The 14222-nt window shown below is 33.4% G+C and overlaps 1 protein-coding gene across 1 annotated transcript in view; it reads left to right on the forward strand.

Moving 5' to 3' along the window:
* LOC120631050 (protein scarlet-like) overlaps window positions 1–14222 on the forward strand; it is a 64475-nt gene that overhangs the window by 36340 nt on the left and 13913 nt on the right. The window contains exons 5-6 of the mRNA XM_039900454.1: window positions 7934–8086; window positions 10109–10347. Coding sequence (XP_039756388.1) covers window positions 7934–8086; window positions 10109–10347 — 392 coding nt within the window. The remainder of the gene's footprint in view (window positions 1–7933; window positions 8087–10108; window positions 10348–14222) is intronic.

Here is a 14222-nt window from a genome sequence, read left to right on the forward strand (position 1 = left end):
AAACTTAGCCGGGTAAATTTATTTTTTTGTTATCACCATCTTCCAGTAAATTTAAATTAAGCTATGAAGCTAGAGCAATTCACACCCAAGCTTTTTTATCGTTTAAATAATCCTTAATGTTACAATAGGATTTTTCTGTAAGCTTACGTTTTATATAAACTTTGAACTTATTGAGAGACAACTCAAAGATTTCATTTGGTAATTTGTTATAAAATAATATACAATTGCCCTTGAATGAATTTGCAATTTTGTGTAGCCTAGTAAACTGCACAACGAGTTTATTTTTGCTTCTAATATTAATATTGTTACAGTGCATTTTCTTTTTAAATTTTGATATATTTTTGTGGACATAAATTAAACTATGCACCGTCATTATTTTAACTTCTTTAAATTTATCCTCTCCATAAATGTAACCAATATCCAATATCATATCCAATTAATGACTCTCTTGGGCCCATTTTATATATCGCACGAACAGCCCTTTTCTGCAGGACGAAAATAGAATCTATATAAGCAGCATTACCCCATAATAAAATGCCATAGGACATAATGCTGTGAAAATAACTAAAATAAACAAGCCTAGCAGTTTCTATGTTTGTCATATGACGAATCTTTTTTACCGCGTATGCTGCAGAACTAAGTCTGTTCGCTAAATTATTTATATGTGGGCCCCATTGAAGCTTAGCATCTAAAGTTATTCCTAAAAATATTGTCGTATCCACCAAATCCAACTCCTCATTATTAAGTTGTACAATGGTTTTTACTTGTTTAACATTCGGTAGTGTGAATTTAATACTCTTCGTTTTTTTTCCGTTTAGAGCTAAGTTATTAGCCTCAAACCATTGTACTACTTTAGCGAGACATATGTTTACATCGTCAAGATTTTTATCACGACGTTTAATTTTAAACATCAATGATGTATCATCAGCAAACAATACTATCCCGTGATTGTCCTCAGCTAGGTAAGGAAGGTCATTCATGTAAATGAGGAATAGGAAGGGTCCTAATATAGATCCCTGGGGGATACCAATTTGCACAAATGACCCGTTTTGCTTAGGTAACTACTTATTTATGTTTTATTTTCGGTTCCTATTCTCTTACTATTCCGAGGTACATGAAATAAAGTATTTAAACGCACACCAATATATTTATTTGAAAGATCTTCAAGTTTCAAATGCGGGTCATTAATTCAACGATGTTACTGGACGATATAAATGCCGAATCTAAACTTAATTCAATAATAATTTATTTATTAATTTGACCCGTCAAGGTGGTCCTATTTGAAACTTGTGAAGATTTGATTAAGATCTTCGGAAATAGACACAAACAAGATCATTCATAATTCCGTAGTATTATTGTAAATGAGAAAGTGTGTCTGTTTATTTGTCACCTATATTCGGCTCAATCACTGTAGTGATATTGATATAATCTGAACATGTACATTTGATACTTTTTTTTCCTGAAAGGCACCAGGGTAACACTCCTGTGGGGATTTAAAATCCAGCCTTTGTTACCTGTCACGCAGTGGCGTGTATAGAGGGTATGCACAGGGTATGCAGGTGATATAAAATGAAGAAAATCCCCAGTAGGAGCTATAAATATACTAAAGGGTAGGGTTTTTATAACTCTTACAATGCCCATCTTTAAGTACTTTATAATTCTTATCCACTGCTGTCACGCCATGGAATACGCAATATGGTGAAAGGTGTGATAAGGATAGTCTGTTACTTAAAGCCATAAGCCATGCTATATACTTTTATACCAGGAATATATAACTGTTAGCGCGGGTTTATTTCCACAATGATCGCGAGAGCAGCATTAATAGCAGACAAAAAATATTAGGCTTTTTTAATTTAAAAAAAAAACAATGTCTTTCCTATGGATATACTTTTAATATCCCCATAGGATATTTTTCTTATTTTGATTATTATAAACTGACAGTTTGGTTGAGGTATAAGAAAAAAGGTAAATGTTACAGAAACGGCCTTAAATGAGCTTAGGAGACGAAATGTGACACTACATTTGTGGATTCCAAAGTAGGTTTTTTTTTAACAGTTTAGTTTTCGACACACCATGAAAAAAATAAAAAAATACCACTACCTTTATTTCTGAAGACTGCGACTCTGAAATAAATAGAGTTGATAGAGACTGTGATAAAATATCTAACTTCGATTTCCTTTTGCAATAAAATTCTATTAGGTGCCTATCTCTCGAGCGGCACGACAGCCTTTCCGGTACATTTCCATGTTTAAGCCGTTATTTTGTACTAAAATGCCATTAAAGTTATTTCGTACGTAGTAAAAATCCATGGAAAATATTGCACAATTATTTAACTAATTATATAAATACCTCATTACAAACAGGATATTAATATCAGTGTGACCATCAAAAATATTTCGAAAGTGAAATATTTCAAAAATAAATTTTAATTTATCTATATCTTAAAATAAGCAAGGAAGGCTGCACTCGCCACAAATTGTCCATTTAGTTTAAGTTTTTTATTAAACTGGAAGTTATAGTAAACTTGCTTTTTTTGTTTTTAATTTAACCACTTATTCAATCTTCAGGTAATTTGTTTTATGTTTAAGTAATCTTGTATTCTCTACCTAAACCTTCATACACCGTATCCTCAGAGGATATTTACCAACTCGACTTTTATTAAACACGATTACTTTAATTATCTTACTCTGCATTAAGAAAAAAACAGTATGCATGTTCTGTACAAGTGTGTGGGAATTTTAATCTTAACTACATTGTAAACTTCCACCAAAATATTGTAGTCATTTTCATGTATTCTGGAGTTACTAAAGTGAACCTGTTTCGCCGACACGCCCATGAGAACAATCAATCAAAATAATGTCAGTTTAAAGATGGCGACCACATAAACCTACGAAAAATAGGAATGGCTAACGGAGCCAAAAGAGCAATTTTATTGCCTCGGAACGTGAAGATCATGCTGCTTTAGTGTAAATTTAGACACCACTAATTTCCATACTACCGTATCAGCATAGCAGTTTTTCGTTTATAAAAATTATATTATAATTTACATTTATTCTAGATAGTATCTGCATTTTATAGTTTTTATACTTTATTGAGTAATTTAAACGGTATTCCCACGAGCATTATACGTTTAATTCGTTTGAAAACTTTAAATAATTTAGAGATAAAATAGATACATCAAATATTATGATGATACATAACACCATCGTAGTTTTTCTGCTAATCTAATGCTCGGATCGGTGACACTCATATTGAAATATGAGAACACATCGATTAATTAATCATCGATCAATAAAAGCTGTCATTCTATAGGTAGAGGTATATCGGTATATCGTACTATGGTATGATATACCTACGTATCATAGATAGTTTTCAATGCGTTTGGTTGTGAGTTGGGATATTTTACGTGGAACAGATCGCAAGAACACTTTGAGTTTTTTTACATTAGTCGCTTCAATCTCTATCGATCAAAATTATACTAAGTCAAAGACAAAGTCAAAAATATCTTTATTCAAGTAGGCCCATAGGTGGCACTTTTGATGCGTACATAACAATTATACGGTAGTGAGATGATGGCGATAACCACATTCGTAAACTTAAAACTAAAGCTACGAGGGTTCCAAACGCGTCCTGGTCTAAGAAGAAGCCCACAACAAACTTAGCCGGGTGTTTTTTTTTTTTGTTATCACCATCTCACAATGTCATTTTAAATTATTAGAAGAGCAACCTGGTTAGAGCAATAATTTACACCCAAGCTTTTTTATCGTTTACGTAGTCCTTTATACTATAATAGGACTTTTCGATAAGCTTACGTTTAATACAAACTTTGAACTTTTTAAGAGACATCTCCAAGATGTCAATTGGTAGTTTATTGTAGAATTGTATGCAATTTCCTTTAAACGAATTATGAATTTTATGTAACATAGTATATTGCACTGTAAGTTTATTCTTACTAATTGTGTTGGACCTTTTGTGGTTATTGTAATAAGGTATAAAGGTATAAGTGCCTGTCTGTGGCATCATAGCTCCCCAACGGTTGAACCGATTTTGATTTTGTGTATTTTTTGTTTGAAAGATAAATTAATCAAGAGTGTTCTTAGAGCTATGAAAATCGGTCCAACATGGCCGCCGCGCGCCGCCACAAAATGGCGGATTACATATTTTTTTACAACTCCCTCAATATTGGTATCATAATGAAAGGGGGTGACAAAATTACACTTAATACATTTTTTTTAGATACTACAAATAGGGCATGTCGCAGCACATGCTCTTGCATATTTTTGAAGTTTTGTTGTTTATGGACGATGGTTTCCACTTACCATCAGGTGTGCTATCTGATTGTTCCATCAATTATTATTATTAATAAAAACCCTACTCTACCCTAAATTTAATGTTAAGGAGGGACTTTATATTTTAATTGAATAACTTGTTTCATCTGGGAGTTTGTAGTTAAAATTCTACATTCAAAACCTCTTTTATAAGAAAATTAATGAAAACATTAGACTATAATGCAATATTTTGCAAAAAAAATGCTTATGTTTCTGTAATTGGTAAACTCGAAAAAAATGAAATGTATTTTTATGTAATGTATTTCGACATTATATTGTTACTGGATTAACTGGCGTTAACAATAACATTAATAACCCTCCTTTAAAGCAAAACTGACTATGGGAATTTAAACATTTGACTTCACAGAATAAAAAACAAAGAAATTTTGACGCCCAATTTGATCTAATCTAATTTTGTTATGATCTGTCTATCTATCGTAGTAAAATCACAATATATATATCGTAAATTATACTGTACGGTGTGTATTGCATGACTCTGTTATCAGTGCACGGTATAATTAGTAGTTATTCAAATGATTAATTTTCCCTCTCGATGATTTATTTATTACTTTACTCACCACCTCATGGTCTTGTGGTTATCAGTTCGAAAGCGTATAGCCATGTCTAGATTTTGAGGCCCGGTCCTTGGCTAAAATAAATTAGGTATTATAGTTTCCTGTCCAAAAACTCCCATAGTCAATCCGGAATAAAGATTTGACGTCCACCTACGCTCCTGCAAGAGCACGTCAAACTGACATCGGTCTCGGTTCTTGTGATGTAATGAGATAAAATTTCTAAGTCACTTAATGAATACACTTTTATTGTACACGACAAGAAAATTCATGTGCGTGTTGTCAGTGGTGTCTTTTGGATCCGAAACGTGGTTGCTAACTATGGGCTTTATCAGAAAGCTCAGTAAAATAGATAGAGACGAAAAAAGGTAGGCTATAGTATAAAGTGGCATATTTTTAGACGGACGTTTCGACCCCTCATAGCCTTGTTCGTATCAAAAGTGCCTTTTATAGGCCTACTTGCATCAATAAATATTTGACGTTTACTATTTATTTATTCTCGGAGTATCTAATGACCCCTGAGCAATTAACTCAGACAATAGATACATAGAAAATTTGGAAAATCCAAAAGTGCACGCCTCATAATCTCATTTTTTTCAGAATAAAATTGAATTTTTTTTAACTGAAACTTTCAATGCTCATTACAATTTTTTTTTTCATATTAATAATTATTATTCATTTTTTGTAAACAAGACACGGGAATGTCATAATGATTGCACATTGAAAGTTACAATTAATAGTAGCTAGAATAATTACATGGAAATTTAACGACAGTGAATTGAACGCTCATATTAACTAAGAAATTATGTCGTGTGTTACTTTAGATAATTAAAAAAAAATTATTCCGATACGATCATTTTTTCGACCAATTTTGATGCCACATACACCCGTCCATACACGGACGTCCAGAAAAGATTATGTTTAATGTTATTATTTACTATGTTAAACAAAAAAAATTGTTATTGAAATGTATTTTATGTGCCTGACAAATTATTTGACTTGATATTAGTGTACTCAAATTAACCTGTAAGTGCAATATAAATAACAAAAAATTAATTTCAGTTTCGAGAAAACTGCTTTTTTTGAAATGTCGAGAGTAGAGCACAACCTCAACGCTTCGCTTATGATGCGTGTGTTAGGAAATAGGGAATTACAGCACTTTATCTATGATAAACCCGATGATTATATTAAATATATCAACAAATCATAGTTTGTATACTCATTGATAATGTATTGAAAATAGAATAATGGACTTTAGTAGACTGTCAAAAAAAAGTATAGGATCTATGGCGGGAGACGCGAGTTTGACAAGTTAGATTGGCGGCAAAGAAAAAGTTAGGACGGATTTAAAGTAATGAATTGAAAAAAGGAGATTAAGTAAAGTATTGTGGATAGAACGTTACAAATTGGGTTGAGATGATTTATAATGGAAACGATACACTTAACGAAATATTGTTGTGGCGAAACAAGTCGTATGTACTGGTGATGGAGTCGTTAAAAGTTGTTGGTACTATGGTTGTACCTGATGTTACATCAGATAAGTATATCTCATCCCTTGGTTTATTTAGGTATCATATATGGAGCCCTAGCATAACTTTATACCGACAGTTTATGTAGCAGAGGTTGCTCTATACAAACAACTTGTTCCAAAAGTCCTGATGTTATAAGTGATAATAGTAGTTATGTTTGACCTGTCTTAAAATATGTCTTGTATCAAAGGGCCTAGCGTTATTACATATGACGTTGTAATGATGATGTTGTAATTGTGTTTATAAGTTGTTTTAATTGATTGAATAAAAGAGCAACGGTAGAGTTTCTTGCCAGTGGTCTTCTCTGCCGAAGACAGCATTCCGAACTGGTAGTAGAGTCATTTGAAGGTAACAAGTAATATGAATTATAGAGAAGCTTAATATACAGTATTAGAGTCAGTCCAGTTGTTTTATTTCACTCCTTGGGAAGTCAGGTTTATAGAGTACAGACCCACAACACTGCTCTAAAGCAGGTTGGTGGGCTTTAATGATGTCTTTTATAAAGGGCCCTTATTATATCCCTTAGTTAAGATGACAATGATGATTAATGACACTGTGGGTACACGCCTGCTCTCAAAACAGAGAGGGATTTTACTTTACTTGAAGTATGACGCTTGATATTATAAAGAGTAATTATTATGACGGACGTCATTATTATTTTATTGTTATTTAAACTTAAATTTACTTTTTTTTTTTGATAACAGGGTTTATACTTTTGAATAAAGATTATTATTACTATTATTTACGTTTTTTTAATTTTAATCGACCTCCCTGGAGCACCGGCGAGCGCTGTGGCCTCCAAGAAAAACATATTTCTTAACCAACCTATTTTTGTGAGCTTACTTACCAAATGAAATTGTTTATATTATAGTAGCCACATTAGTATTTACATTGCACCCGTGTGAAGCCGGAATGGGTGACTGGTTATTATTGGATGGAAACAGGCGATACTTTGCGGAAATCCATGATATACCATTAAAATCAAGTTTAATTTGCTAAACTTCGCGAAAACCAGGAGAATCTCTGTGGTGTAATTTATAATTTTTTCAAACCTTATACTCCACACCAAACAGATCTTCGGCAATGTACCCTCTACGCACGTTTCGCTCCGAACCCGGAGCATCCTCAGGAGATGTTGTCTTTACTATGAATAATTAATAAATAAATAATAATAAACATACTACGACAATACACACATCGCCATCTAGCCCCAAAGTAAGCGTATATACATAAATACTTAGATTATACATATAAACACCCAGCCACTGAAAAACATTCATGCTCATCACACAACCATTTTCCCTCGAATCGAACCCACGGCCTTGGGCTCAGAAAGCAGGGTCGCAGCAAACTGCGCCATCGGCCGTCAAACGACAAATTGTTAAGATGTTGACAATTACACCATACAGATTCTCCTGCTTTTCGCGGAGTATAGCAAATTAAGCTTGATGTTCATGGTATATCACTGGTTATTTATAATTCATTTTCTTATTTATTCCAACAGGCTCGACTGATGATGGACAAAAGGGCGACTGCAATAGTTCGTTCGAAGCGAATACAACAACTGCTGGGCGATTTAGGGGTAGTCAGCTGCACCCAGACCAAACTGAAAGCACTCTCGGGAGGGGAGAGGAAGCGAGTCGCTCTTGCTGTTCAGGTATATTTGAATCACTAGTTGACTTCTAACTGTTTAGGAGTCAGTATTACTGATACTGAGTTTATTTTCTATTTCTATTTCTATTTCAACCTTTTCCAACCAGTTTTCTTAAGCATACATTGGCGGATACTTTAGAACCCGTTTTTAGCTCGTGGTCTATTTATACCCCTAAGTTTAACCCCTATCGAAAATCGCTCAAAGCGGTAAATAAGTTTTTATTTAAAAAACAAGCGTGCAATATTTTTTTTTTTGTAATGATAAACTATTGATTTCTGTAGGAAATGATATGAATATAAATGATGAAGCCAAGTATAAACATTGTTGTCACATTGTTCTCACGTTTATTTCGGATCTTAGATTTAAAATCTATACAAAAAATTGCTATATTAAAAGACACAGATATATCTGGTTAAGTCGTGTACCCTATATTTCATGTTACCTAAGCCATCAGTTAAGTGTACGTTGACTCTGGAAAACTATATGTTTAAAACTATTAAGTCAAAGGATTTAAACTGCTACACTGATGTTGTTCAGTGTAAAAGTCTGTCGCCGTGTATTTAACTCACGTAATTTGCTGTGGACTTATTATACTAATAATTGTATTTACTTACTTACTCTGGAACGATTTCCATGAGAAAATAAATGCTAGTTTATATTGTCGTTAAATTTTTCCTTGAAGCCGTAACAGTTACTTCGGCAAATAATCGTCCAGTTTGCGTGGCTTAGGAATACCTATTATAGTGCTAAAATACAAAAATCAATTAACAAAACCCTAAAATAACCACGAAATATGTAGATCCGTTACGACAAAATGAAAATTATTTCTTATTTTTTTTATTTTATGAGCGGCTCGGAAACAACGTCAAACCCCTTTTCATGTTCTTAATTTTAAAATATTATGGTACTATGTAAGTACATAAATAACGAAGATTTTTTAAACCTAAAAAGAAGAAAGAAGAATCTTGCTTTTTCAAAAAATGCCCGATTATCTTGCAGCGTAAAAATTTTGCAAATCAGTAATTCTCATGAATGCATTATACTTGAAGATAACACCACAATCACTAACGCTTGCTAACGCAATATCCAAGCGTGTAGAAACAAGAAACCCTTGAAATGTGGGTGTACTAACGCCAGCTTTAAATATCATGGACACACAAGGTGTGTAGCGACGGGCCTACAGAAAATGAATAAGAATCTGGAGGTGTCTTTACAATAAAATGTAGCGATGTGTAACGTCTCGAATGTGCGAACATCATACATGGTCATGTACACGTCGATTTGGACCATCGATACTCTTTAATATCAAAGTAAAAATATGTATATATATTATGTTTATTATTATTATTTTTTTATATTCACAGTATACTTGCACCCTAGTCAAAACGTTTACTTAGTCATTTTTAGATATATACTTAACAAAATGATTGATTAACCTATAAATAGATCTACCTAGATATAATTTATATAGGTCTGTTTTTGGTCTAATTTGGCTTATGTACTAATGTTTGTTGTACCACCTACTTATTTCTTATAGCATTTTCTTGTATGCCTTTGGTTGCCTGGAAGAGATCGCTATTTAGCGATAAGGCCGCCTAATTGTACGTTCTACCTTATTGTGCTGTTGTATTTGTATCTCTGTAAATTTTCTCTGTGGTGTACAATAAAAGTGTATTCATTCGTTCATTCAAGTTAGTGCAACTTGCTACGTACATAAGCGTTGTATAACGTTAGTATAACGGAGGGATCTATGATATATATATAGACCCCAGGTTCGATACCAGGATGGGGCAATTTGGTAATAAACTTTCTGAATTTTAGTAAATGCAAAGAAACGCCTTAGATATTTTACATTATTATAATAATAATAATGTCTTTATTGATCACTTAAAACTACATATCACAATAATTGCAATGTAGCTTAACAACAAATGTTCAAAGTAATAATGTTCACTGATTTCCATACTAGGAAAGAAAGAATGAATACGATATAATTTACTCAGCTATCGATTTCTTTTCAAACAGCTCCTCAACGACCCACCGATCTTATTCTGCGATGAGCCCACCACTGGGCTGGACAGTTCAGCTGCAAGTGCAGTGGTTTCCCGACTTAGGAGATTGGCGATCGGCGGTAAACTAGTGATTTGCTCAGTCCACCAACCGGCATCCGGTGTCTTCGAGCTGTTCCACCAAGTCGTGCTATTGGCGAATGGACGAATAGCCTTCCACGGGACCATTGAACAGGCTGACCAGTTTTTTGCATCGTAAGTTTCCAAAAATATATTAACAATGTTTAGTTTGAAAGGTTATGACAATGAAGCTTTTGACGGCCGATCGGCGCTGTAGGTAGTGACCCTGCCAGTGTTCGATTCCCGCAACTAAAAATGTTTGTATGACGAACGTGGATGTTTTTTCAGTGTCTGGGTGTTTATCTGTTTATTATAAGAATTTCATAAAAAAATGTTCAGTAATTTTAGTATCCATAACACAAGCTACGCTTACTTTGTCCATAATGTTCTCAAAGGCGTGTGAAGTCTACCAATCCACACTTGGCCAACGTGGTGAACCTACACCCTTATCATTCTAAGAAAGAAACCTATGCCCTTTAGAGAGCCGGCAATTAGCCGATAATGATGACTAAACAATCGATGAATTTCAAATCAAATACACATTATTGTTAAATACAAAGCAATAGAAAAAACAATATGAAAGAAAGAAAGAAATAAAATGTACAATAGGCGGCCTTATCGCTTAAAATCTGTACCAGGTGACCTACCATAGTACATGAAGTTTAGAAGAAGGGTTAGGATGTACACAAAATAATATTTAAATAATAAACATAAATTACAAAAATAGAAATATAAGTAATATAAAAAATATAAATATAATTACTTAGGGACACGGGTCGTTGGAAGCAGCGCGCTCTGCTTTTATGTCCCATAAGCTTTTGTGACAGAGCTCGTCTGTGGAACTACTACCACCATGCTTATTTCTAATGTATGTATGGTTGCCGGTGTTATTACAGCCGCATGAGGCTTAAAAACTACGCCTTCGGTTAATAGACACAGGGCGGCACTTTGCAGAACGTGTTTCTTTCATGCCCTGAACAGTGTTGCACTGTTTATAGGCAATGGTTATATTTACCAGGCCGGCTATCTCCTTATACTTTACTATAAATAGCTAAACACTAACAAAAGAAGGAAAAAAACACAGTATTTATATTGTTTTGTAAAAAGGTGGACAATTTTTAATCTATTCAGTCGACCAACCAACGTATACTATTTTCGATTTGTTAAACCACGCTTTGCTATTGGTCAGTTTTATTGCGTAGTAGCCTTCCACATTATTGAACATGCACGTAAGTTATTTGCATCCTATCAGTGGCATAATAGATTGTAAATCTAAACTTGAAATTCAATTTCAGCTCTAATTAAGACACGTTTCAAATTCTGATTCTTATCGGAGATTTAAGATAGATAGTTAATAATAAATATCCTTGACGGCGATAAATTTTTTATTACTTACTATTTATAGTAGGTAATAAAAAAAATCTAACACGGTATTCGTTATAGATATCTTAAAATGATCAATGATCTTGAAATAGTATTTCGACTGTAAGTAATTGAAATACAAAAAAAAAATAGTTTTGTTATCTTATAACATTAACACGTCTAATGAAAAGTATCAGGTAGCTGTAATTAATTAGACAACTGTGGTTGCAATCAATGTCAACATATATTAATTAACTTGCAAAAAGCTACCGCGTTTTCAATTCACTTTTTGTCATATTCATTTAATAGTTGGTGTAATTTTTTTAAATACAAAATATTTTTGTTTAATTATCAATTTAGGTTGTCAGAACTCGTCAAAAGCGCGCTTAGTATTTTGTTACAGGGAAACCTAATTTGTTTTTATCAAATATTGTGAGACCCACATTAACAGGCAAAGGAGAATACCGGATGTAGTATGGGATTTGGTTTCACATAGTACTTATAAGGTGCCTTCTTGGAATTTATATTATTTTTAAGGGTTTAACAATTACAATAAATACATTACCAAAAACATTAAAAACATTCAGAGTTACATGCAAATGAAGTTCGTGAATTGAGGTTTTTTTTGACACATGCGATTATTGTACCTACCTATTGATGGTACTGTTCACAATATATTAGAACCACTAATCTATTTCATTAAAAGATTTTTTAACCATCGAAGTTAAGGCTTGGGATTTGAGAGGATTTTTTTTTTAAAATAAAAACTTAATTTTTTATACCAATTTAAATGAGACACCAAACGAAACAGTGTTCCGGCATTCTCCTTTAGATTAAACTAATAGGTATAAGGCGTTATTGTCACATCCGACAGCTCGTTTCAACGGCTGCTCTCAGAACCGCCTTTATACAGTGAGTTATTGAGCCTTCATTGATCTTTCCGCCTAAAGATGATTGAGATTTATTGATGTTGAATTATTTTCTCTCACACAGATTAGACGTTATAAAGACGGGACTTTGTTTGTTTACTATTTAGTTACGCGTGTGCTTATAAAAAGTGCGGCTTATTTTATAAAAGACAAGAGTATGTTAGTTCCTCCTGCATTCTCACCTGTTGATGCAAATGGTTAGCTAGCTTGTTAGGGGTGTGGAACCGATTAGGGGCAATTACTCTAGGAGTCTCTACGTGACATCGTACCAGAATGCCAAATCGCTAGGTTAGTTGGTCTTGATCGGTAGGCTGGTAACTAGCCACGGCCTAAGAGTTTCACACCAGACCAGATAAATTTTAGGAACTGTATATACCCGAACTTTCTTTCGCCTGGGATTCGACCCGCCACCAAATGAGACCTAATACCTGTTTGTAAGTAGAAAGAGTAAGTACCACGAGATCAAATCGGTTTGATAAATATTTGTTTCTATACGTAGCATTTTCGGTTATCACGTTAATTATTATTTATCTGTTTTACCACAAAAGATGACTTATATAATTAAGAACATGAATGGGTCGCTTGTTACCACTTTGGTAATTTGTGATAAGTTGTAATTGTCGTGAAGTTCTAAGAAACTATGACATACGACGAAATCCGGTGGTCATTTTATAATACATTTTAAATAGGTAGGTATACGGACGTAATAACTTTAACCAAACCTATGCTTTACAAACTGCTACATCTAGTGGGGCTGTGTCGTGATTTGTTAAATGTTTCTGTTTTATGTTCGTCTCTATATCTTGTTTTTTGAGTGTCAAATTAATGTGAACGTGTGTGTTTCTTTGCATAGCAACCTTCTAAACTCCAAAAAATTGGAAATAAACAGCTATAAATAAATTGTTTTCCTTCACCGTTAAAGCAAGTGATATCTTAATTACTTAAAATGCACAAAACTTAGCAAAGTTACAGGTGCGTGCTGCGATTCAAACTCGGCCCCCCGAAAGTGAAGCCGATGGTCTAACCACTAGGCCATCACCACTCGAATAGATCGTATCATTCAGAGAATTTGTTACATGTTTAATATAGCTAACTACATGGTGAAAACCATACATTTAAATTAATAAATTTTAAATAAATATACTGCGACAAAACACACATCGCCATCTAGCCCCAAAGTAAGCCTAGCTTGTGTTATGGGTACTGCTGTTGAATATTTTTATGAATATAATACACATAAATACTTATAATATACAGATAAACACCCAGAAACTGAAAAACAATCATGTTCGTCATACAAACATTTTCCAGTTGTGGGGATCGGACCCACGGCTAAGAAAGCAGGGTCGCTGCCCACTGCGCCAGACGGCCGTCAAAAAATATTTTATTTAAAATACTCTTTTAACACACGTTTCGTTCTTATGTAGGAACATTGATTTCATGAATTATTTTGAAGTTAGTTCGTGGTTAGGTCAATATCTCTATCTGTTTCTGTTGTAACGAAATCTATTTTAAAAATAAAATCTAGGTAAGAATATGAATAGATAATTATATGATCGTGTAAATTGACACATAAATTACCTATTTCCACAGCGCATAATACTAAAATGAACAAAAACATCGGCAAATATAAAAATTAAGTGTTAAATTATTGGCTTAATCCGAACATATATTTTCTTAAATTGGTTTCTTATAATTATTTTGAAATCAATTTGGATT

This window comes from Pararge aegeria, chromosome 2 (assembly GCF_905163445.1).
Source record: "Pararge aegeria chromosome 2, ilParAegt1.1, whole genome shotgun sequence".
NCBI classification, from domain to species: domain Eukaryota; kingdom Metazoa; phylum Arthropoda; class Insecta; order Lepidoptera; family Nymphalidae; genus Pararge; species Pararge aegeria.